At 43.3% G+C, this 27393-nt stretch overlaps 1 protein-coding gene across 1 annotated transcript; it reads right to left on the minus strand.

Moving 5' to 3' along the window:
- Window positions 1-1722: 1722 nt before the first annotated feature.
- On the minus strand, window positions 1723-20073 carry LOC124776549 (39S ribosomal protein L12, mitochondrial). The gene is made up of 5 exons (XM_047251584.1): window positions 19885-20073; window positions 5783-6029; window positions 5556-5687; window positions 2350-2466; window positions 1723-2238 (listed from the first exon to the last, which is right to left on the minus strand). The coding sequence occupies exons 1-4, from the start codon at window positions 19944-19946 to the stop codon at window positions 2350-2352; spliced, it is 558 nt and encodes a 185-aa protein (XP_047107540.1). The 5' UTR covers window positions 19947-20073; the 3' UTR covers window positions 1723-2238.
- Between the last annotated feature and the right edge of the window lie 7320 nt (window positions 20074-27393).

A 27393-nucleotide genomic window follows, 5' to 3' on the forward strand; every position in this document is an offset into this window, starting at 1 on the left:
CATTCCATTTTCACCTACTACATTATCTTTTCTACCTTTCCCTACTATCGAATTCCTGTCCCCCATCTCCCTTCACTATCTGAATAATTTCTTTTATCTCATCATACATTTCATCAATTTCTTCAACATCTGCAGAGCTAGTTGGCATATAAACTTGTACTACTGTGGTAGGCGTGGGCTTCGTATCTATCTTGGCCACAATAATGCGTTCATTATGCTGTTTGTAGTAGCTTACCCGCATTCCTATTCATTATTAAACCTACTCCTGCATTACCCCTATTTGATTTTATGTTTATAACCCTGTAGTCACCTGACCAAAAGTCTTGTTCCTCCTACCACCAAACTTCACAAATTCCCACTATATCTAACTTTGACCTATCCATTTCCCTTTTTAAATTTTCTAACCTAACCGCCCGATTATGGGATACGACATTCCACGCTCTGATCTGTAGAATGCCAGCTTGCAGCACCAGCACAGCAAGTCCGTTTTGGTGCATAGACAGTTGATACTAGGGCTCGGAAAGGAGAGCCCATGCCTTGAACTTCTCTATTCATGTCTTGTAAACTGTGTCTCTTGAGACTTGGAAATGAAAACATGCTTCTGATTTCATCACATTCAAGAGTCTGATGACAACAACTGGCTCAGACTCTCTTGGAATTGGGCTGTCAGCTGAGCCATAGCTTTCTACTCACAGCGTATGTGCCATTTGGTAGGCCTATAATGGCAAACACCGTACAAAGATTTCATCATAAGAACTGCACTAAATCCAGCACTTGTATTGCAGCGAATTATGTGCACTGTTGTACTTGTTCCCAATGTATTAGTTTTGAAAGCCTAAAGACAATAGGCATAATTCGCAATTTGAAGAACCGTGAAATATCTCCAAGCTGTCAGGCATCGAGTAGCTCACTTGTGCAGTTATTAATAATAACTGCAATATGTTACTCATTTTCTGGAAGGTGGAATACATGTAGATATTTTCGCTCTTTTTTACATGACGAATTGCTTTATTAACAAGAACTTGCACCACAGATTATGGTTATTTTACAAACTAAATATGAAACATTGCAACAGTTAAAATAACACTAAGTAGTAGTCCAACTGAAACAAACAAGTATTCAAGCACTTTGTATCTTAACAGTTCCTGTCCTCAAATTATTGTATTAACATTGAAGAAGTTGAAAAAAGTTCTCGCATGTAAACAATTTGACATTGAAGACTGTGTGTGGATGAATAACTGTGGTATCAAACTGACACTCACAGCAGCCTTATAATACTAAATTGTGATCAAGTCACAAAAATAGGCAGAGAAATAAAGCATGCAGTGTGTTATACTGAGTGCCATTGTAACCATATATATCTTTTTTTCCCAATGTAAGTACTGTTTTGATTTGTCAATTAATTCCCTGTTACAAAATAACATTTTAATTGACATCTATACCCTACAAGGCCACATTAAAGCTCTCAGTATATCAGTACATCCAATTAAATGCACATGTCTGATTCCAGCCCAATTTATTATGCATCCCCAAATAAGCTTATGGATGTAATTACTGTACACGATAAAAATATAAGGGAACTCAATAAATTAATTTTTTTATGGAAACAATGTACTTTTTATCTATCAGAGCTGATCCAACTGTACTTACTTCATCTTTACGCACCTGTTTTTCTTCTTTTAGATTATTCATTTATAGTTTTAAAGACAAGTCACATCATGATTCTGAGTAGATAAAACTTTATTTAATGAAAAATAATAAAATGCAATTGTTTCTTAACATGATTCAAACTGGGTTTGCTTCCATCTCAATTATTTTTGTAAATAAACAGTACTGACAACTAACCTACACAAATGTTCCAGCAGATCAACCAAAATCGCTGCTGTTTGCAGATCAACCAAAAACGCTGCTGTTCGAAAATGCATACACAAAGCCACAATTTCTGTGCGTGGTAGCTGCAGTCCTTAAGAGTAGTTCTTGCACTACTACTTTGTTCATTTGCTTACTCTTGCCGTGACAACAGGACAGTTCAATATGTCTAGTGTCTATTGAGCAAGACAAATTCCCACCCACAGTTGATAATGTTCACTGTAGAGTTACATAAATGCTTTGCATGACGTACTACATAAAAAAAATTAGAATGTTTGTGCATATAGATAACACTACTTGCTTCATGTTCCTGAAGACTCTCCTTCTGGTGGGATATCTGGAGCATTTCTCCCCAAACAAGAAATATAGCTTCAACAGTACAAAAGAAAAATACTTTATTAACAATTACACAAACTACACAAATTTCACAAAAGGAAACTCTTCACAGAGAGTTATAATTTCCGGAAGAGTTCTTCATACCTAACTTATTTCACATGTAGCCCCTACTTTTGATAAAGCTTCTTTCAATTTGTCTGCTTCATCCTTCGCAATGTCTGCTTTTACAACAACTGGAGCACTCTCAACAAACTTTTTAGCCTGTGGAACAAAAAGTAAAAGAACATGTTTGTATTTTTAATTATTTATTGCAATATAGTCTTCCTTAAAATAAAAAACCTGGTAATATAATGAGTCTGTATAAACTGTTCTGATTACTATTACATTCATCAATGTGTTTCTTTACCATGCAATTCATATAGTACCTTACAAGATAAATCCTTAATATGCAAATATCTTTTTGGCAATCAATATGCAAAATCTCCAACTCAATTTCATTATACAAACCTTAAGAACAAAGTAACTTCTTAAATTATGTTTAGGTTATTATTTTGTATTTTTATGCTCATCACTCTTAGAATGTAAGCCTACCATGCAAATATATACTGTCATCAGGAAATAGTGAGTGGAGCTGAGAATGTCAGAAAATGGAGTGCCAAGTGGAGAAATCAGAAAATTACTGACATATTCTTCTGTTAGAGTTCAACTGAGGAGTGACAGCAGCAGAGGCAGCCAAAAACATTTGCACTGTGTACGGGGATAATGCCACTGGGCAGGGCATGACAAGAATGGTTTTCTCATTTTAAGGAGGATCATTTTGATGGTAGTGACTCTCCGTTCAGGAAGACCTTTGGGGTTTGATGGAGATCATTTAAACACATTAATCCACAATGATCCATATCAGTGCACCTGAGAACTAGCAAATGCGATTAATTGTGACTATTCCATCATGGTGTGACATTTGTGTGCGACAGGGAAGATTCAAATGTAGGGTGTATAGGTACTGTATGATCTAAGCCAAAATCACAAAAAACCACAGGTGGCCGTATGTCCATCTCTGCTTGCTCGTCATATCAATTGGCTCATGAACAACAGTGTGGCCATTCCTACCCCGTATCATTACTGGTGATGAGAAATGGTATCTTTATGCTGACATAAGAAAAAGAAAGGAACGACTGAGCCCAAACAAAGCAGCAACTCCCCATACAAAGACCTGTGCACGTTCACAAAAGATAATGTTATGCAGCTGGTGGAACAGTGATGGTGTGGTGTATGACAAATTGCTTCCCTGCTGTGTAACCATCACTGCAGATATTGACAGTAAAAAACTAAGATGTCTTCCAGATGCAATCCATGAACAATAATGCCAGCCTGTGTTCTGCTAGACTGACAATATGCAGGAGTTGCATTGGGAAGTCATTCTGTAGCCATCTTATTCATCTGACCTTGCACCCTTACATTTTCACCTTTTCCACCTTTATCGAGCAACTGTCAAGTAACTTCTTTCCTGGATGAAAATGCACTCCAAACATGGCTCAACGAGTTCTTTGCCTAAAACAATGTGATTTCTACAGTCACACAATCGAAAAGTTATCCCAGCGTTGCAGACTGTTTTAAATAGTGAAGCAGAATGTATTATTGATTAAGTCTCTTATGTGCATCTGTTGTGTTTAATAAACTTATGTGCCAACCTAATACTTAGGGCTGGAAAAATAATTTCCCCAGGCAAGAGATATTACATAAATGTTTTTCAACATGGCCATAATTTCACCTACGAATTAATAAATAATATAAAAGATAATGGCAAGTGCTTTACAGTGATAGTCTGGAGGGTAAATGTTATGTAATCACAATTATATGCCTAAGAGATTACTTGCCTAGGTTTTTAACACAGTTAATGCTGCAGACCATATGAGGGAGGTAACCAAAGAAAAAAAAACCGGAATTATTTGTTAAGAGCTATATATTTCCAAAGTGTTTACAAAACAACCTTATCCCCTTCAAAATGTTCTCAAATACATCTAATACATTTGTCCCACCGGTACTTCGACTGTTCGAAATATTTTTTGTAGTCATCTTTAGAAAGACTGACAGCTCCTTAAATTCTTAAATTTTGTCAAATTGGTGTTGTTTCATGCCCCTTTTCATGCTTGGAAATAAGGAAAAGTCACACGGAGCCAGGTCAGGTGAGTAAGGAGCACGAAGCAGCAGAACCACGGCATTTTTAGCCAAAAACTGTCTAACATTGATGGCTGTGTGTGCAGGTGGATTGTTGTGGTGGAAGAACCAGTATCCCACCTGCCACAAATCACGTCTTTTTGGACGAACACTGTTGCACAGCCTCCTTAAAACAGTCTGTGAGCACAAGCTCTCGAATTTTTTCAATACTTTCAACGATTTAGGCTGTTGATGGATGTCCAGAATGAGGTTTGTCATCAAATGATATGACACTATTTCTAAACTGAGCAAACCACTCATACACCTGAGTTTTTCAATTGTGTCATCTTGGTAAGCTGTTTGCAGCATTAAAACTGTTTCAGCAGCATTTTTACTGAGTGGATAACAAAATTTCACAGCTGCATACTGTTCACTTAATGTTGGCATCATAGAAAACTAAACAAGAACAAAAGCAGCTACCAAAACAATCAATGCAGATGAGATGGGGGGGGGGGGGGGGGGAAGGGGGGAGGGAGAATTGTGACATGCTATCAATATCAGGTCATTATGGATGGGGATTGTACTGAAAAAGAGCAGGTAAGGAACTGCAAAATTCACAACAGAACAATCCATTTGACAAGTATATCCAGAGTTTATGATTGTAGAGGGCTGTCTGAACAATCCAGCTCCTTTTCACAATGTAAGGAGGCATGTGTCTTAACAAATGCCACACACACAGTGAACATTACTCCCAAGAATGTTAAAACCACCAACACAATTCATGTGTGTAGCAACAGACACACATAACTGTAATACACTAGAACTTCTTGAACAGGTGTAGAATGACACATTTTGGAAACAATCAAGTTTCAACAAGATGCAACACTGCTTTTTGCCAGTGTCACCTGTGAGTGATTTCTTCCCTCACAGGTGGACTGGCAGATCATCCCAGAACCTCTGATCATGTTACCCAGGACAAAGATTTTAATATACTGAATACTATGTACAACTGTGAAGTTAAAAACTTGCTGTTAACAATTTTGTTCAATCCAAGCTTGTGCTCTAATGCTTTTCATTTCCATTATGAGAATATCCTCATCAGCACAATGAATCACAACAAAAGTACCTAAATCAAATCTTTATACTAGTTAATGAAGAGCTTATGACATAAAACAAAACTTTTGAATTAATACCTGAACTAAGTTCATTCCTTCAAGTAAGTTCTTAACTTCTTTGATGAGAGCAACTTTCTGTTTTTCATCAAACTGTAAAAGTTTGACAGTAAAACTTGTCTTTACTGTTTTTGCTGCCATAGATTCATCATCCTGTAAAGTTAAAATCAACAGATTTTTTTTTTTTTCCTCCAAAACAGCATTATTACAGTAATGGAAATAAACTATAGGCATGCATGCACCCATACCTCTGCTTGTGAAGCTCCAGGATATGCACCAACTGCCCCAACAGGCATAAGTGGTGCATCAGGTAAATTTAGTCGCTTTTTTAGAGCTTCACTCAATTCAGCAACTTCTAGTAAATTAAGTCTTGATATTGATGTAACGAGTTCCTCAATTTTTGGTGAAAGTGGTTTTGCAGCACCTTCTGAATGTGGAGGAACTATCTTCCCCTCAACATGTACTTCAGGTTGTGAAGCCTGATAGATAACACTCCTACAAACACAACACACATAACTATATCACATAAAAAAGTGAATTTTTGAAATGTCATACAAAGATTCTTTAAATAACCATGGTGAATGTATATTTCAACGAATCACGTTACTATAGGGAATACACATCAACATCAAATTTCAGTTTACCTGCAGTTATGGAGGCCAGCAAGGTTTGTGCCATTTTATCCCCCCCAGGAAATAAGAATAAGTTGCCTCAAATTTGGAATCAAGTGTAACACAATATATCGCAATGCTGATTTTCAGAGCTAATCACATAGCAACAGCATGCTTGAGGACATCCCTCTGTACTTAACAAAAATACCACTGCTCTGGGCTTCGACGAACTGTTGAATCATGAAATTCTTCACTGAAGGCCATGTAGGTAATTTTCAGAAGTGCTTATTTGCCAACCCATGTTGCCCCTTTTCTAACTTGTCTACTTTTTCATTATGCATGATGCTTGCAAGTGAATTTATTTATAAGAAACTGACAACTTTTACTATTTCTTTTGCATCTACATCTACATCCATACTCCGCAAGCCACCTGACGGTGTGTGGCGGAGGGTATCTTGAGTACCTCTATCGGTTCTCCCTTCTATTCCAATCTTGTATTGTTCGTGGCAAGAAAGATTGTCAGTATGCCTCTGTGTGGGCTCTAATCTCTCTGATTTTATCCTCATGGTCTCTTCGTGAGATATACGTAGGGGGGAGCAATATACTGCTTGACTCCTCATGAAGGTATGTTCTTGAAACTTCAACAAAAGCCCGTACCGAGCTACTGAGCGTCTCTCTTGCAGAGTCTTCCACTGGAGTTTATCTATCTGTAACGCTTTCGTGATTACTAAATGATCCTGTAACGAAGCGCGCAGCTCTCCATTGGATCTTCTCTATGTCTTCTATCAACACTATCTGGTACGGATCCCACACTGCTGAGCAGTATTCAAGCAGTGGGCGAACAAGTGTACCGTAACCTACTTCCTTTGTTTTTGGATTGCATTTCCTTAGGATTCTTCCAATGAATCTCAGTCTAGCATCTGCTTTATCGACGATTAACTTTATATGATCATTCCATTTTAAATCACTCCTAATGCGTACTCCCAGATAATTTATGGAATTAACTGCTTCCAGTTGCGGACCTGCTATACTGTAGCTAAATGATAAAGGATCTTTCTTCCTATGTATTTGCAGCACATTACACTTGTCTACATTGAGATTCAATTGCCATTCCCTGCACCATGCGTCAATTTGTTGCAGATCCTCCTGCATTCAGTACAATTTTCCATTGTTGCAACCTCTCGATATACTACAGCATCATCCGCAAAAAGCCTCAGTGAATTTCCGATGTTATCCACAAGGTCATGAATAGCAACGGTCCTATGACACTCCCCTACGGCACACCTGAAATCACTCTTACTTCAGAAGACTTCTCTCCATTGAGAATGACATGCTGCATTCTGTTATCTAGGAACTCTTCAATCCAATCACACAATTGGTCTGGTAGTCCATATACTCTTACTTTCTTCATTAAACAACTGTGGGGAACTGTATCAAATGCCTTGTGGAAGTCAAGAAACACGGCATCTACCTGTGAACACGTGTCTATGTCCCTCTGAGTCTCGTGGACGAATAGCACGAGCTGGGTTTCACACAATCGTCTTTTTCGAAACCCATGCTGATTGCTACAGAGTAGATTTCTAATCTCCAGAAAAGTCATTAAACTCGAACATAATAAGAAGAGTCATTAAACTCGAACATAATATGTGTTCCAAAATTCTACAACTGATCGGCGTTAGAGATATAGGTCTATAGTTCTGCACATCTGTTCGACATACCTTCTTGAAAACGGGGATGATCTGTGTCCTTATCCAATCTTTTGGAATGCTACGCTCTTCTAGAGACCTACGGTATACCGCTGCAAAAAGGGGGGCAAGTCCCTTTGCGTACTCTGTGTAAAATCGAACTGGTATCCCATCAGGTCCAGCAGCCTTTCCTCTTTTGAGCGTTTTTAATTGTTTTTCCACCCCTCTGTCATCTATTTCGATATCTACCATTTTGGGATCTGTGCGACAATCTAGAGAAGGAACTACAGTGCAGTCTTCCTCTGTGAAACAGCTTTGGAAAAAGACATTTCGTATCTCGGCCTTTAGTCTGTCATCCTCTGTTTCAGTACCATTTTGGTCACAGATGTCTGGACATTTTGTTTTGATCCACCTACCACTTTGACATAAGACCAAAATTTCTTATGATTTTGTGCCAAGTCAGTACACAGAACTTTACTTTCGAATTCATTGAACGCCTCTCGCATAGCCCTCCTCACACTACGCTTCGTGTAATTTTGGTTGGTTGGTTGTTGTGATGTTTAAGGGGGACTAAACAGCGAAGGTCATCAGTCCCCCATTCCAAAATCAGGCGAGCCGAAAATCTACGAAGCAGATAAAATCCAAAGGGGGAGGAGACGTCCCCCCAGGCGCTAAAAGAACACAAATGCAGCAACAAACACTACAAACAAGAACAGGACAGAGGCACACCAGACAGAAAGAAACAGAAGAAAGGAAGATGGCCGGAGACTGGTTGACTGACCACGAGAACAAAAATGGGAAAGAGTCAACCATCTCACGGCACACCAGAACAGCAACAGACACAAGGACAAAAGACACAGAAAGGGAAAGGTGCAGGACCTCCCTAAATCGAACCATAAAACGGACTACCACGGATAAAATTTAAAACGTCATCAGCCCTGGAGGCATCGTCAGATAAAACCAAAGCCAAAGTGCCCGGGAGATTAAAAGATTGCCGGAGTGTGCGCAGTCGAGGACACTCCAGCAAAATGTGGCCGACCGTCAGCCGGGACCCACACTGACACAGGGGGGGATCCTCCTGACGCAAGAGATGGCCGTGCGTCAGGTACGTATGGCCGATGCGCAGCCGACACAGGACTACCGAGTCCCTGCGAGAAGCCCGCAGGGAGGAACGGCACACGGCGGTCGTCTCCTTGACAGTCCGCAGTTTATTCGGGGCTGTCATGCCACGCCACTCAGCAGCCCACATCCCAATCAGCTTACGGCGCAACACCATCTGCTGGTCGCGAGCCGTAAGGCCGATCTCCAAAGCCGGGGCGTCGATCGCCCCTTTGGCCAGCCTGTCTACACGTTCGTTCCCTGGGATGCCAACATGACCGGGCGTCCAAACCAGGACCACCGAACGACCAGAACGGGCAATGGCGGAAACAGTCTCCTGAATGGAGGACACCAGAGGAGAGGAGGGATAGCAGCGGTCGATGGCCTGAAGGCTGCTCAGGGAATCACTGCAGATCACGACGGACCTACCTGAGCAGAAACGCATATGGTCAAGAGCGCGCAATATGGCCACCAGCTCTGCAGTAAAAATACTGCAGCCAGCCGGCAAGGAGCGCTGCTCAACATGAGCAGCATGTGCAAAAGAGTAGGCAGTGCGACCATCAACCAGGGAACCATCAGTGTAGACAGTCTCACAGTCCGAAAATGAGGCGAGGAGAGCAAGAAAACGGCGACGGAGGGCCACAGGCGGAACCGAGTCCTTGGGTCCCTGTGCCAAGTCCAGACGGACGGACGGCCGGGACAAACACCAGGGAGGCGTAGGTGTACGGACCCGGAAGGGAGGCAGAAGAGGGAATGACCCCAGTTCTGACAGCAGGGACTGGACACGGACAGCTATGGAAAGCCCAGTACGAGGGCGCCGTTCGGGCAGATGGAGGACCATAGCAGGGAAAAGCAGGCGACGATTGGGATGATCTGGCGAGCAATGAACGTGGACAGCATAGTCGACAAGCAGACGATGGCGGCGAATCCGCAGTGGGGGAACCCCGGCCTCCACCAGTAGACTATCCACGGGGCTGGTGCGAAAAGCGCCAGTGGCAAGCCTAACCCCACAGTGGTGTATGGGGTCTAACAACTTGAACACTGAGGGGGACGCAGACCCATAGGCCAGGCTCCCATAATCAAGCCGGGACTGCACAAGGGCTCTGTACAACCGCAGCAGCGTGCAGCGATCTGCACCCCAAGACGTGTGGCTAAGGCAGCGGAGGGCGTTGAGGTGCCGCCAGCATTTTTGCTTCAGCTGAGTAACATGAGGAACCCATGTGAGCCGGGCATCAAACACGAGTCCCAGGAAGCGGCAAGTGTCCACCACTTCAAGCAGGTGGCCGTCGAGGTAAAGTGCAGGATGAGGGTGGACCGTCCGACGCCTGCAGAAGTGCATTACTCGAGTCTTGGCAGCAGAGAACTGAAAGCCATGAGTCAGTGCCCACGATGCTGCCTTGCGAACGGCGACTTGCAGCCTGCGTTCGGCGACTCCCGTAGTCGTGGAGCTAAATGAGATGCAGAAGTCGTCGGCATACAAAGAAGGAGACACCGACGACCCCACTGCTGCTGCCAGACCATTAATGGCCACTAAAAATAAGGAGACGCTCAACACCGAGCCCTGCGGGACCCCATTTTCCTGTATATAAGAGGAACTAGAGGTGGCACCGACTTGCACCCGGAAAGAGCGGCGCAATAAAAAGCTTTGAAGAAAAGCCGGGAGCCGACCACGAAGACCCCACCCATGCAACGTGGCGAGGATGTGATGCCTCCATGTGGTGTCATACGCCTTCCGCAGATCGAAAAATACAGCAACAAGATGCTGACGTCGGGCAAAAGCCGTACGGACAGCAGATTCCAGCCGCACCAAATTGTCCACTGCAGACCGGCCCCGACGGAAGCCACCCTGGGATGGAGCGAGGAGACCGCGCGACTCAAGGACCCAACACAAACGCCGCCCCACCATACGTTCGAGCAATTTGCACAAAACGTTGGTGAGGGTAATGGGACGATAGCTGTCCATCGCCAGTGGGTCCGCACCGGGTTTCAAGATGGGGACAATAACGCCCTCCCGCCATTGCGACGGGAACACGCCTTCGCTCCAAATGCGATTAAATATCGCGAGAATGTGTCCTGGCAGTCCCTGGAGAGATGCTTCAGCATCTGCGCGTGGATGCAGTCTGGGCCTGGTGCTGTATCAGGGCAATCGGCGAGGGCGGCGAGGAATTCCCTCTCGCTGAAAGGAGCATTGTATGTTTCAGAACGACGCGTGTGGAAAGAGAACGGCGTCCGCTCGGCTCGCTCCTTTAGAGAGCGAAAGGCGGGGGGATAGGATGCAGTCGCAGAGCTCTGAGCAAAGTGCGCGGCTAGACGTTCAGCAATGGCGGCAGCGTCCGTGCAGACAGCGCCGTCCAAGGAGAGCCCAGGGACACCCATAGGGGTCTGGGAGCCATAAATCCGCCGGATCCGGGACCACACGTGCGAGGACGAGACACGGGAGCCCAGGGAGGAGACGTACCTCTCCCAGCACTCCTGCTTACGCCGTGCAATAAGACGACGGGCGAAGGCACGGAGCCTCTTAAAGGCGATGAGGGTCTCCAGAGACGGGTGCCGCCTATGACGCTGGAGAGCCCACCTACGGTCGCGAATAGCCTCAGCAATCTCCGGCGACCACCAGGGGACAGCCTTCCGCCGAGGGAGGCCAGAGGAACGGGGGATGGCAGCCTCGGCCGCCGAAATGATGGACGTGGTGAAAACACGGACCACCTCGTCAATGTCACCCTGTGGGGGAGACGCAATGGTTACAGCGGAAGTAAAAGCTGGCCAGTCAGCCCTGTGGAGAGCCCAGCGGGGCAAGCGCCCAGAAGGATGACACTGTGGCAGTGACAAAGAGATGGGAAAATGGTCACTGCCACACAGGTCAGGATGCACCCTCCAGTGGAGGGATGGGACAAGTCCAGGGCTGCAAATAGAGAGATCGATGGCCGAGAACGAGCCATGGGCCACACTGAAATGCGTGGGAGCACCGGTGTTCAAGAGGCTAAGGTCGTGCTGAGCCAACACATGCTCCATGGCCCGACCGCGATCATCGGAGACAGTCCCACCCCATAGAGGATTGTGGGCATTGAAATCGCCCAGAAGCAGCAATGGTGGCGGGAGTTGAGCCAGCAGCGCAGCCAAGACATGGCGGGGGAGCTCCCCATCCGGAGGAATGTAAACAGAGCAAACAGTAATAGCCGGCGAGAGCTCAACCCTGGCAGCAACTGCCTCTAAAGGCGTCTGAAGGGGTACTGGCGAGCTACAGACAGAGTGGTGAACAAAGAGGCAAACCCCACCTGACGCTCGTTGACAGGCAGCACGGTTCTTATAGTATCCCCGATAACCGCGAAGGGCGGGGGTCCGCAGTGCAGGAAACCAAGTTTCCTGCAGAGCAATGCAGAGAACAGGGGAATCACTCAGAAGCATCCGGAGCTCTGGCAGGTGGCGGAAATAACCGCCGCAGTTCCATTGGAGAATGGAAGCAGGAAGGGACTGGGAGGGCGTGAATGCGACTAAGAGGCAGACAGCGCTTCAGAGCCAACCGCCGCCACTGGGGGAGAGTCAGCTGAGTCCATAGGAGAGGCCCCCAAGGGTTCCGTGAGGGCGAGATCCGCGGCAGAGGCGAGGATCTCCACCTCATCCCCGGAGCCAGGACTATGTACAGCAGGCGGTGCTGAAACCGCCGGAACGTCCTTCTTCTTGGACACATTCCGTTCCTTCTTCTCGCGTCTGCCCTTAGGGTGAGAGGGCTGGGAGAGCTTCTCTGAAGGAGCGTCGGAGGCTGACGACGACGCAGAAGCCCTACGACCAGCAGGTGGCGGAACCTTCAGCCACTGGCTGACATCTGGCTGGGAAGGAGAAGAAACGGAGGAAGGGAGAGCCCCGAGGGACCCCTTCCGCGAGAGAGGAACCGGCGGAGGCAACGCCGCCGGAGAAGGAGGGGGAGGAATCGAGCCTCCCGGTTGTGGAGCAGATGTCACTCCCGAAGTAAGCTTGGGGGGAGCGACAGAAGAGGGTTTGCCCCCAACTGCTAAGGGGGCAAGAGAGGAAGGCTTGCCCCCAGGCACGAGGGGGGCAGACAGAGATACATGGCCCCGAGGGCCCACTGAAGGCGGCACAGATGAAGCGACAACCGTCGCTCGTGCGGGCGACGATAACGTGGCTGCAGCATAAGATGTTCGAAGGGAAGCAGGATACAACCTTTCATACTTCTGTTTAGCCTCTCGATAAGTAAGCCGGTCCAGGGTCTTAAATTCCATGATCTTCCGCTCCTTATGAAGAACGGGGCAATCCGGCGAGCATGGAGAGTGGTGCTCCCCACAGTTAACACATACAGGCGGAGGTGCACATGGAGAATCAGGATGAGAGGGGCGTCCGCAATCTCGACATGTAGCGCTGGATGGGCAACGGGAGGACATATGCCCAAACTTCCAGCACTGGAAGCACCGCATCGGGGGAGGCACGTATGGCTTGACGTCGCAACGGTAAACCATCACCTTGATCTTCTCGGGCAAGACATCACCCTCAAAGGCCAAGATAAAGGCACCGGTGGCCACCCTGTTTGTCTTGGGTCCTCGATGGACACGACGGACAAAATGCACACCACGTCGTTCCAAGTCGGCTCTCAGCTCGTCATCGGATTGCAACAAGAGGTCACGATGGTAAATAATCCCCTGGACCATATTTAAGCTACTGTGGGGAGTGACGGTAACAGGGACGTCACCCAGCTTATCACACAAGAGCAACGCTCGTGACTGGGCTGGGGAGGACGTCTTGAGGAGGATGGACCCATTCCTCATTTTTGACAACCCCGCCACTTCCCCAAACTTATCCTCCAGGTGTTCCACAAAAAACATAGGCTTCGTCGGAAGAAAGGAGTCACCATCAGTCCTGCTGCAGACAAGGTATTGCGGTACGTAAGGCTCCCGCTTGGCACTAGATCGGCGTCCCTCCCATGGCGCAGCCAACGAGGGGAACGTCTGAGGGTCATACTGCGCAGCATCGAAGTCGACTCTACCTCGCTTAGAGACGCTGGTGGCCGTGCGACCACCAGCTTGATGTGATTTATTGCGCTTCATTGCGCCACATCCGCCCAGATGCCACCTACTCCGAACGAGGGCTCTCCCCAAGGGCGCCACCCAGCCGAAGCAACGGGTACCTGGCCGATATCCCGTTGCCCGGAGTCCCCGTGCCCCAGACAAGATGGGCACATACTCCTTGGCATGCATGGGGAGGAAACAGCTCAGGCATCTGTAGTGCGATCCCTGCGTGGTCAGGGGGCTACCACCAAGAGGGTACATGACGACCCCACCACAACGGACTGGCTACCGTGCTGGATTTTAGGTGTTTAAAGGGTCCACAGTTGTCGTAGGCGCTAAGAAGAAGAGTGCGCACAAGGCGAGAAGGAGACCACCCAGAAGATGTTGGGCGTAGTCCCCCCCCACACGACAATAGGTAACATGCAAGATGGTGGAGCATGATGGACCAATACAAAAACACCACGTAAGGTGTCCTTCCCCAAATGGCACGCACTGACGACGGAAATTTGGAAGAAAAAAGGAGGTCAAACCCAAGAGGGGACCATCACAGAAAGCCGAAACGTTTGAGACTCCTTTTAGTCGCCTCTTACGACAGGCAGGAATACCGCGGGCCTATTCTTACCCCCGAACCCGCAGGGGGAGTGTAATTTTTGTTTGCCTGCAAGGCTTTGGCTGTGTTTATGTTTGCTGTGAAGTTCCCTTTGCTTCAGTAGCAGTTTTCTAACTCGGTTGTTGGACCATGGTGGCTCTTTTCCATCTCTTACAATCTTACTTGGCACATACTCATCTAATGCATATTGTATGATGCTTTTGAACTTTGTTCACTGATCCTCAATACTATCTGTACTTGAGACAAAACTTTTGTGTTGAACCATCAAGTACTCTGAACCCTGCTTTTTGTCACTTTTGCCAAACACAAAAATCTTCCTACCTTTTTTAATATTTCTATTTACAGCTGAAATAATCGATGCAGTAACCGCTTCATGATTGCTGATTCCCTGTTCTACATTAACTGTTTCAAATGGTTCAGGTCTGTTTGTCACCAGAAGGTCTAATATGTTATCACCATGAGTCGGTTCTCTGTTTAACTGCTCAAGGTAGTTTTCAGATAATGTACTTAAAAAATTTCACTGGATTCTTTGTCCCTGCCACCCGTTATAAACGTTTGACTCTCCCAGTCTACATCTGGTAAATTAAAATCACCACCGGAACTACAACATGGTCGGGAAATCTACTCGAAATATTTTCCTGCTGATTCAGGGGGCCTATAGAGACGCCCAATTACCATGTTTGAGCCTTCTTTAACCATGACCTTCACCCACATTATTTCACATTTCGGATCTCCGTCTATTTCCTTCGATACTATTGCACTTTTTATCGCTATAAACACGCCTCGCCCTTCACTGTCCAGCCTGTCTCTGTGGTATACATTCCAATCTGAATTTAGAATTTCATTACTGTTGACATCTGGTTTCAGCCAACTTTCCGTCCCTAGAACTATGTGGGCATTGTGACCATTTATTAATGAGAGCAGTTCTGGGACCTTTCTATAGACGCTCCTGCAGTTTACTATTACCACATTAATATTGTTATTCCCTGTTGCGTTTTGCCTACTGCTACCTTGTCGTGTCTCAGGAGGCTTCTTGTCGGGCCTAGGACGGGAATTCTCTAACCTAAAAAAACCCACATGTGCACTCCACACGTACTCCGCTACCCTCGTAGCCGCTTCCTGAGTGTAGTGCACACCTCGCCTATTCAGGGGGACCCTACATTTCTCCACCTTATAGTGGAGGTCAAGAAATTTGCACCCCGATCTCCACAGAATCGTCTGAGCCTATGGCTTAAGCCTTCCACCCAGCTCCAAACCAGAGGACCGCGATTGGTTCTGGGAATGATACTACAAATAGTTAGCTCAGATTCCACCCTGCGAGCGAGGCTTTCCACCGTCACCAACTCCGCCAACCGCCTGTATGAACTGAGGATGACCTCTGAACCCAGATGCAGGAGTCATTGGTGCCGACATGAGCAACAATTGGCAGTCGGGTGCACCCAGTGATCTCTAACGCCACCGGCAGGGCCTCCTCCACATCTCGGATGAGACCCCCCCAGCAAGCAGACAGAGCGAATGCTGGCCTTCTTCCCCGACCTTTCTGCTATTTCCCTAAAGGGCTCCATCACCCGCCTAACATTGGAGCTCCCAATCACTAATAAACCCCTTCCCCCGTGTACCTGCTTGGACCTTGCTGAAGGAGCGGCCACACGTCTTCTTACAGGCAGAGCGGGTAATGCCACATGGCCAGACTCCACATTGACCCTCCGCCTCATGCGACGCGAACGCCGCTGAACCCACTACTCCCCTCGGGGAGAGGGTGCATCAACTGCGCTCGGTACCCGCGAAGATGTCTCGACAGCTGGGACCATGGGTGAAGCATGTAACACCTGGGGTGTACCACACGACGCACCAGACTCCCCACTGCCAATACACTCCGAGGCAGCAGCCTGACGGCTGATAGCTGACTAAACTGTGGTTACCAGACACTTCTTGTTGGAAACAATGAAAATAAGTACTACCTGTCTCTGGACTGTATTCAAAACAAACACGAAATCTATGGAACACTATTACTAGTACTTGAAAATTAAAGCTTTCTAAAAGCAAAAACACACGGAAAAAGAAGTGACAAGTAAGAAAAACACAGTTAATACTTAAATTTACGTAGCTTGCTGCACAGGAGATGTGAAGCAGACGGCATTTACGACACTACTCGCACTGAACATTTAAGTAGTTCGTATGTTATTGTTCATGTGAACTGCAGCTTTTGAAATTCTCTGACTGACTAATTATTAAGGCATTGAGGCCTTGAGCAGTCCTAACGCATTAAGTAACTTATATGATAACTAGTCTCAGACAAGTATACTAAAGTTCCAGGTCATTTAGATCTTGTATGAGCTGATGTCAAGAAGGAACTAGAAGGGATGAACTTTAGCATTTTCCATGGTTCTTATGCAACCAGTAGTACACACACCGACAAAAGTCTGCCCTTGTGTTCTCCAAGTACATAGCCCATGAGGAAAATGATATGTAACACACTGTATGCCTATGTGTCTTCTTACACAGATCCCTGTAATGGTGTAAATGAAAGTTGATTCATTTCAATAATTCAATACTGAGGAGTGCCCGGCAATCAAAAAGTTGACGACTACAGCGTCATTCTTCGCACAAGGTATTTTCACAAAGATTTTCGATTATATTGATACAGGCATTTTTCCAGCTTCTGCGAAAGTATTAACTGGAGCTGAAGACGTTACACCCAGTCATAGACAAACATTTTTGTACTAAAGTTTATCTACTAAAAACAATTACTGCTAAATGGCACTGGTGTGTTCCAGGTATCCATAATCTATGCAAAATTAAAGTATCACTTGGTACAATCAGAGTTAGGGCCTATATGCTATTGTAAGTGCCCCATCAAACTCTGGAAACTAACCTAATAATATTTAAAGCTTGTTCATATGACAAAGCCATTACACATGTGGTGACTCCAACTTAGATTAGAATCAATAAGACTCCCAAATACCAAAGAATATACATTTCATTGAAGTTTTGTGAAAATCGCTGGATTGTGAATGGGATAATGGCTAGATTTCTTTGGTGATATCTGTAAGACAGATAAGTCACTACAATTTAAATGGCTTTAAATAGTCTAATTTGTGCTAACTGTATGCAGATGTCTGCTTATTGCAACAGTTTCATTTTTGGTGAAATATTTCTGCATACCTCAGGTGAATACATTGCAACAAGCAGCAGACTCGAAATTTGCAACTTGATGTCCAAATACTTCATATGTGAACCATACAACAGAAATTGTTGGGATCCATGACAGTCTTATGACATTTACTTTACATGTTGTTGCCTCCAGTAAGTTTTTATTTCCAATAATTGTTTGACACAACATATCCCTGCAGCACACTGCCATCTCCAGTTGTCTTGTCAGAATAGGTGACTCAATTACCACACTCAACAGAAACTTCATAACAGAAAGGAGTGCATACCACTCTAAGTAATGTTGGTAACAATGTGTCGTGCAAAGCTACCATTAGAAACATGAAGGGGCTGAAGGCAAAAACATGTAAAATACATAACATTAAATGGTTGTAAGTATCAACCATTTCCATTCTAGCATAGATGAGTGTCAGAAAAAATTGAGTACATACTAGGAATGGAGAAGCTGTTTCACAGAAATTAGCAATGATTTCATGGTTTCAATTTTTTTTGTTGGAGATAAATACATCAATAAATTTCTATTTTGCCTTTACCAATGAGAGTCAAAAACCTCCAGACAAAGGGAGCTCTCTGCTATACAAGTTTCTCTTTTTTATTGTAGTTTGTGTGTACCCAAAATCTGACTACTAGATTAAGCAGTTGTACATTTAAGTTATATGCAACTGTGTTTATCAAGACTAATTTTTGCACAATCAGATATCAGTATCTTGCAACAAACTTAAAGGGAATACAAGAGACCATAATAATTAGAGATGATAATTTGGAGATGTGATACACAACCTAATTTCATGTCATTAACTGTTCTGACTTTTCAAGAAATCCCAGGTTTCTTAATATGCAGTGACATTCAGAAAGTCATGACACCACTATGACCGAGCGAGGTGGCACAGTGGTTAGACACTGGACTCACATTCGGGAGGACGACGGTTCAATCCCGCGTCCGGCCATCCTGATTTAGGTTTTCCGTGATTTCCCTAAATCATTCCAGGCAAATGCCGGGATGGTTCCTCTGAAAGGGCACGGCCGACTTCCTTCCCTAATCCGATGAGACCGATGACCACACTGTCTGGTCTCCTTCCCCAAAACAACCAACCAACCAACACCACTATGTTTGCAGGGCACAGATATTCATTGCCAGTGATGAAGATGGCACTACTTTTTCTCTCATCCACTTCTAAGAAAAATTTTGGAATAATCTCCTACAGTGATGTGTACAAATTCAAGGTATGTAAAGTGAATTATATTTTCATATATGCCCCCTACTGCCTGTTGACACTGCACCACTATTGCAGACCTCCTGCTGATGACTGCTGCATTGAATACTTGTTTTATCAGCCACATAATGTCTGGTCATTTTAAGTATCTCTTACCATTGTATCAATCTGTACTTTGTGAATAATACACACAATGCTCATGAAACCAAACTGGTATGATGTCTCAACAGTTTTCACATTCGTCTCTGTTTAGTGCTCTCTTCCCAAAACATTTTTTTTCTGACACTGTGTAACTGAACGAGTGGAGATGAGTGGACATTGTATATCACTCTGCAAAGGGGGAATTTCATTTAAGGGGAGAGACCAATAGGAACCAGAACCCTAACTAAAATGTTTACATTTCAGACTAGGAACCTTCTTACCCCACTCTGCCTGTTCTTTGCCACTATATCTCGTAGAACTAGAACAAAATTTGTTCACAACGAAATGGATTTGTAAGTTTGAATACCATGAAGAAAATATTCACAGATAATCAAAGGTCTTAAGACTGTCAGACTGTAATATTGTGACATTAATAATGTTGTTTGATGCTGTACAGACTTACATTTATCTCCTGTCATACATTCTGATCTAACGAAAAAGTCACGAACAGCGAATTGTCACGCACAAATATCCGAAGTTGCAACATAATGGCCCTGATGGAAAAGAAAAGCGGCTGTCGCAGAAAGTGCTGAGATGTGTAAATCGTTTACTTTGCGTTATGGTCAGAGCTTAGTGATAATGCAGTACAGTAAAAACATCTGCACATCTTATTAATTATTGTTTAGCATGATTACTTTGCCTGTCGTGAGTGCAGTAACAGATGTCATTCTATATCCAATTACTTGAACTGCGGTATGATGCATTAAGTGAGACATGCGAAATCTTGTTTCTCAGTACCTACCGTCTTGAAAAGCATCGCCAGTGCCTGATTGTGCCTCGAAAAAATATTTTTCCACTCTGCATCCCTTCAAAATTAACAGTAAAATTAGTATAAAGTTATTCTTTTCTGTGCACCGGCACTTTCAACGAAAACAAACTAACACCCTACAGCCATATGTAATATCGACTGAAGAGTGAAGACTATCGAATGCCGATTGCAAAGTTCCCTAACTCATTAAACGGAAGAACGTCGACAGGACCCCTCTTTCCTAATCAACAATCGCTGGCGGGCAAGTATAGAGGCGTATGTACAAAAATTACTGGAAAGCGCAGGAGTTTATGTTGAGTTTATTGTGATGAAAAGGCAACAGAAAAAGAAAACACAAGGCGACTGTGGGTAAAAAAGTGTCTAAAACAACAGAGGTACAAGAAATACAAAATGGCGGTGACGTTTTGTTTGCAAATTCCGGAATATGACAGGGGAGATTTAGATTTTTTGGTTACAAAACTGCAGTCATAATGTGTGGCAACAACATTTAGCTAGCTTGCAACCGACGACTTATTTACCAGTTTGAATTAATTATTTCGCATTTCAAAATAAAGTATTTCTGTGTTTACTCCAGGAACTGAGAAATTGGTGCATAAGTTCGAGGTGTTTTTCCGTAAGTTTAATAAACACAACAGATACACTCAACAGAGACTATAGTCATCAATAATGGACTCTCCTTCGCTGTTTACAAAAGTTTGCCAGAGCTGGAGTAACTTCTCGATTCTGTGGCTGCAGAAATCTCGTGGTTTTGAGGCGAAGAACTCGTCGAGCCATGTTCGGAGCGCATTTTTATCAAGAAAGGAAGTAGCTTGAAGGTTGTTCGACAGACAGCGGAAAAGGTGAAAAGCTGAGAGCGCACGATGAGGTGAATAAGGTGGACACAGAATTTCTTCCCAACCAAACTCCTGTATTGTGTGTTTTGTTAGTCTAGCAGAGTGCGGAGGGGCTTTATCGGGGAGTATCATCACTTCCCACAGCCTTCCTGGTCGCTGTTCTTGGAATGAGTCTGCAAGACGTCTCAGTTGATGACATTAGTTTCAGTAGTGATGGTTATACCTCAGGGAATCAATTCGTAATACCCTTCATTCTCGCTTGTGCACCAGACGCCTAAAGCCGGGTTCACATACGCATCTAAAGTGGCGCCACAGTTTGGGCTTTCTGTAGTAGCATAGCAGGGCATCACAAATTCTGTTGCACAGCTTTCAATATAGCGTCAATTGAAACATATGGGTGCAAGTTATGGGCTTAGAGCTGTGAGAAGAGTTAAACAAAAGGAAGACGAAACCCAAATGCTGGATCTCAAAATAGATTTCGCACTGGGATAAATCAAGGGAAACAAACACATTTATAAAAGAACAGTACGACAATTCTGTCTACAATGGAAAACTAACCAACATCTGGCAGGTAAATATCATTTACAGATACGCTACTCTTCCAAGATCTTAGAATCTTATTCTATTCGTTGATACAGGCATTTCGAATAACTAATTTCTAGTGGTATTTCGCGCGCGCGACACACACACACACACACACACTGCTGCGTAAAATCAAACGTAGATTTCTGTTCTTGTGGTTCTAGAAGCTGCAGAAGGTACCTGCGGACCATTGTTTTCACTTTTTTTAGAAATAAAAACATACCGAAATCGAATGGACTACAGCAGCAATTAATACAGGATAACTGCGACGGAATGCTCGTGCTTCGCTATACTGCCGCAAGGGAGCAGTGGTGACACGTAAGTGGTGCAACAAAGGACGACCAAGCTGAACTTTTTGTGGCGTGACAGAAGTTGTGCCTGTTAATTTGCGCCACTAAAAACTGGGAGTTCACGCACGCAGCTGTAATGCAGTAGCAGTATATCACTAGCTATTGGCAACACTTTTGTTGCGTGTGTGAACCTGGGTTAAGGGGAGTTAGAACAGAATTTTTTTTCACATTTTCGGATTTTTATCTCATTATAAAATTTGCACTTTTCTGAACAAAACGATATGTATATCACTTACAAATTAACATGGGAAGCATTTTATTTTATTTTTTTGAAATATAATCTACACTGGTTGAAAATGTTAAAATTTTTACGTGCATTACTGCAAGATCTAATAAAGTCGGTATTTTTTTATATAGAACCCTGTGGACTGCTGTGTTCTAAAGGTGAAATTACTTATGTCAAAAACAGTATCGTATCGTTTCATAGTATAAACACGCATTGCATGTCAAAGTGCCAACGTTTTTCCGAGGAAAAGTGACGAATAGATTGGTAAATCTCTCAAAAGAAACGTGGGTTTCATGGTAATGGATTTTCGGATAAAGGGACCATTGTGTTCAATGTGTGGCGTGTGAAATTACAAACAATGAAATACAGGAAAACTCGTCGGATAAATCCTAGTGTCCAATTCCACTCGTCGGCTTTGACCAATGATGTCATATCTAAGGCAAAGATGTTCCGTAGAGGCAATCGATGAAAGAAAAGAAGCGTCTCGCGGGCCCCGAGGAATCATGACGTCATATCATGGCATGACGTCGTCTCTCATGCAAGCCAATATCGCTGGTAGTTTTCGAAACGCGGATATTCTTTGAACATGGCATGCTGTAGTGATCGGCTAAACTGCGATTTTCCTATATCAGTGATTTCTGTGAATGCTACTTTTCAGTATCTGTTACTCTTAACTGTGATTTGTCGCAGTTAAGGAACGTAAGTCGCGTATCCCTCCGCCACTGCTACTTCTGCGATTTCTGTGACTTCTGCGATTTCTGTGACTCCTGCGATTTCTGCGACTTACCACCGTATGAAAAAGCTACATCTGTCCACACAGAAAATTGCATCTCAACAAACCTGTCATTGGTAAGTATGTTTTACGTTTGTTCTTCCGTTGGCTTTAATCTTGTATTAAAGAAACAACTGTGAAAATATTAATAGTGTAATTAATATGTAAGTAGCCATAAAGTACCGTAATAGTTCGTGTTTAGAAAATGAAGTCTAACATATTGTTATGTTCTCATGTAACCCGAACTACATTTCAGTCACTCAGTAAAGTGATAACTCAAAATATCATTGTCAGCAGATCTGGAGAAATTGCCACTGCGTCTTTAGACCGTTTTCGTCAGACGAGAGGTTAGTTTCTAACTGTTTCGATGGACTTAATTACTTAAGTGAGATCGTTCTTGCAAATGTGAAATATACCCCATTGAGTGGCTTTCATTACAGCAAATATTAGCAATCTACTCTGTCAATTATATTGCTTGTAATTAGTGACAGCAAAAATTGTTTAATAATCCTTGTGATTTTGCAGACACAGTTTTGGTTGCTGTACGTATCTATCCACATCAAGGCTGTTGGGAGAGACTTGTGAAGATTCAAGAGAGCTCTTAGAGGATTTGCAGTTTAAAAGTGACATTATTGCGAAATAAGTGTGCAGATGAGTGATTAAACTATGTTTTATTGAAGTTGTTGTGCGATTTTAAAGGAATAATAAATGATAAATACAGTGAGCGAATAATGAAAATCTCATTTTCCACATGTTAAGCCGTCCTATACCCGTAATTTTCCGCCACATATTTATTGGTAAACACTTGTTGGAGAGTGACATGCCGCCCGCCCCCTCTTTCTCCACAATCTTGGTGTGACACTGACCTGTAACATATCCCGAAGTCTACAATATGCATTTTGAGGCTGTTGATACGAAAGTGGGAAGTACAGATCTTACAGTTAAATCAGAAATGGCTTAAGTGAATTACTTGAAAGTAACACAGGAAAAGCTTACTTATGTCGGTGGTAGTAGTGTCGGCAAAAAGTTCTTGTGTGTGAAGTTGCCATGTAGAACACCAGGTGTAAAACTTTTCTCCCGAGTCTTGAACTATGTCGGAACAAAAGTGAGGCATTCATATGACACAATAATACTGTTTTTATTTCACTACACTTATACAGCTGTCTGAGTTCTGCTGTGTTAACATGCTTCTGAAATTAATGATCCAAACAAACATAAATAAAGGTTCATCTCTAGCAAGAAGCCATATGCTTGAATATTTCTGGTATCTCAACTGCAGATTTTTCAGCACTCAATTAACTTCACGACTCTGTATCTCAAAATGAACAAAAGTGGACCTGTACCACTATTGAAATAAGCCCTTCATATTCATAATTACTATTAAAAACAGTCTTGACCACAATTTATTTAACAAGGTGACCGGTTTCGACCACTACTGTGGTCATCTTCAGACCATTCAGTAGGAACCTCTTTCTGTTGGAGAATCACTCAATGGTCTGAAGATTCTCCAACAGAAAGAGGTTCCTACTCAATGGTCTGAAGATGACCACAGTAGTGGTCGAAACCGGTCACCTTGTTAAATAAATTGTGGTCAAGACTGTTTTTAATAGTAATTATTTTTAAGACATTGATCACTGCTGTTCCCATAATGCATTCAAAAGTCCTTCATATTCAGTATAAGCACACAGTCACACACAGCAAGTCGATCTCGTGAGGCACAAGGCTCTAGTAACGAAGTACGTACGTCGGTCAACAGATGGCACTAGGAAAAGAATGTTAACTGCGCTCTTTAGTTGCTACTTGCGACTCTTAGTTGCGATTTGTCACAGAAATCGCAGTTTGACTCGGTAGCGAATAGCATAGTATGAACTTTGCTCAACAGATGGCACTGCTAACTGCGCTTTTTAGTTGCTACTTGCGACTCTTAGTTGCGACTTGTCACGGAAATCGCAGTTACACTCGATAGCGTGTCGCAGAGATGAGCGTAGTATGAACTTTGCTCAACAGATGGCACTGCTAACTGCGCTTTTTAGTTGCTACTTACGACTCTTAGTTGCGAGTTGTCACGGAAATCGCAGTTAGACTCGATAGCGTGTCGCAGAGATGAGCGTAGTATGAACTTTGCTCAACAGATGGCACTGCTAACTGCGCTTTTAGTTGCGACTTGTCACGGAAATCGCAGTTAGTCTCGATAGCGTGTCGCAGAGATGAGCGTAGTACGAACTTTGGCCAACAGATGGCACTGTTAACTGCACTTCTTAGTTGCTACTTGCGACTTGTAGCCGCGATTTGTCACTGAAATCGCAGAAAGCAGTACGGAATTCGGCCAACAGATGGCTCACGGCGTTGAATGTGAAATGCTATTTGCGACTGCTAACTGTGACTGAAATCGCAGTTAGATTTTGTAAAGTTGTTATTGTGATATCTGTGACTTCTCAATCACTGTGATTTCTAACATACGCGATTTCCTGCCCACTACTAGCATGCTGATGCCTTGTGGATTTGTGTATGATGGCGGGATTTGTGTGCGTTAAAGCTTTTCAATCGCGGAAAAAAATTGGTAATACTTGCTGCAAAAGCACGTGTTTGCAGAGGAGAAAGGATAGTTTATATTCCAGACAATGGACAGTAAGTAACTTCTGTTAGTAATCTTATCATGAACAAGAAAAGTAAAATGTATGGTAAATCTACAGAAATTTCATTCTTTGTGCCTATAGTATTCTGATGCATTATGTTACTCAGTAAAGTTTCTTTCAGTGCATCTATGTGGATTATTTGTGGTAACGGCGTATTCTCATAACAAATAGCTTCGGTATTTAAGTTGCAATCATCGTAACTTTTTCCTGATCAAAAATTGTATAGTAACTGTATTCTAACAGTAACCTGCACATTTGAAAACTTTTGAATGTTCACAATTAATCATTGATCATAGTCAGTATTTTTGACAGTGAAATAGATATGGATTGCAGTGACTGAATCCAGATTTGTGGGGTCTAGTGTAGCACGGGATACAACCCGTCGGCTTTGAACAATGACGTCACAAGTCGCTAGAGAGCATGTATTACAGAGATGAAAGAGCTGAGGAGAATGTTGAGAAACAAAGGAATGCGAGAGAGATAAACATTGATCTTGTCAAAAACCGAGAAGCGATTCTTCTTAGTGTTGTAGCTCCCTTCAGTAGCTGATAAGGGTTTTTCGGCTTTGTTAAAAAAAATCTCACGAGATAGAATAAACTGATCCTACTTTATTAAGCAATCAATAAAAAAACTAAACTAAAACATAACAGCAAAAGCTGATTGCTTAATGAAGTAGGATCAGTTTATTCTATCTCGTGAGATTTTTTTTAAAAAAAGGCGAAAAACACTTATCAGCTACTGAAGCATCTGTATCTTAGGATCAGTTTATTCTATCTCGTGAGATTTTTTTTTAATAAGCCAAAAAACACTTATCAGCTACTGAAGCATATTGGTGGAATAAGAAAGTGAAATATGGTAAAATAGTGAAATATAGATAAACGATCGCTTTTAGATTCACATTCAATTATTTTAATGATAGCGCTTATTAGAACACAGAACTGCTTTATTATCTATGCCTCGAAGTGAAGACATTACTATCTATGACTAAGGAATGACGTCATTGTTCAAAGCGGACGGGCTGTATCCCCTGCTTCACTAGACCCGATTTGTGAGTGGTGTAATGTGTTTTTGTAATGGATGTTTCAGAGTTTCTGAAGTGAAAGTCCAAGGAAGAGAAGACAACGAGAAGTAGCTTTTTTTGTCTGTTTCATGATTTATAGGCCTACTGGGGAAACTCGCCATGTAAAAAAAACGAGTAACGCATCCAGCTTGGTACCTCTATGGTGATGTGGATATCCAAGCGTTGTTAATAAAGAAATTAATTCTGTGTGTGTCTTTCTTTTGATTCCTTTATCATGTTGCTTATAGTAGACCAAATTTAATTAAAATACCCAGGTGATAATTTCAACATAAATAGGACTATGTGCATAGCTGCTTCTCATAGTCAGTTAAGGAAAAAGAAATCACAGACTCAAAGCATAATTTGCTTGGTAGACATAATTGGAAATGGCCTTTTTAGTTATAAGTTTACATTATTAGATTATAGTACTCCCTGAGAGATTATCTTCTGCATTTCTTGGCCCTGACGTGATTAGGTCTGGAATACAGCATTAAGTGTGCTGCTCTGCTGTCAGCAGCATGGTAGTCAATGTGTTAAGCAGTCGTTTAGGAACTAGTGTGAAGTATATGCATCTGTACAGCCTTGGCTAAAGAGATACAGCTAGAATGCTAATTACTGTTTCAGGAATTATCCTTTACACAGTTAAATATATTATGTTAAATATGTATCTAAAATTGAATTCATGAATAACTTTGTAGTCATTTAAATAAAAATACCGCAAACCGAAAAATCGTCTTGAAATGGTAAGGGATATCAAATATAAGTAAATATTTTACCTCGGTAAGATTAAAGTGTAAAATTGCTGATACCTGGTTGTTACCATGAGATCAGTGCTGGCCCCAGCAGAGCAATCTGCTATGACCACCGGCACCTTCATGCCAGCCAACGGGTTAATACACAAAACAGGGCAGTGCAAGACTTGGTCCGTAATTGTCGTTGGTTGAAGCAACTAAAATTAAATTTCTGAGGTATGCTGGAACTGTGTTATTGGTATATTCCCCAGCGTGATTTAAAATCTTTGCA

The sequence above is a fragment of the Schistocerca piceifrons genome, chromosome 2 (genome assembly GCF_021461385.2).
Source record: "Schistocerca piceifrons isolate TAMUIC-IGC-003096 chromosome 2, iqSchPice1.1, whole genome shotgun sequence".
Lineage (NCBI taxonomy): Eukaryota > Metazoa > Arthropoda > Insecta > Orthoptera > Acrididae > Schistocerca > Schistocerca piceifrons.

Excerpts from the sequence above, each read along its gene's own strand:
- LOC124776549 (XM_047251584.1), bottom strand. The coding sequence starts at position 19,946 with ATGCAGAGTGGAAAAATATTTTTTCGAGGCACAATCAGGCACTGGCGA. Across the intron at positions 6,030-19,884 it reads TGGCGATGCTTTTCAAGACG|GAGTGTTATCTATCAGGCTT; the intron begins GTAGGTACTGAG and ends TTGTGTTTGTAG. Across the intron at positions 5,688-5,782 it reads CTGGAGCTTCACAAGCAGAG|GATGATGAATCTATGGCAGC; the intron begins GTATGGGTGCAT and ends TTAACTTTACAG.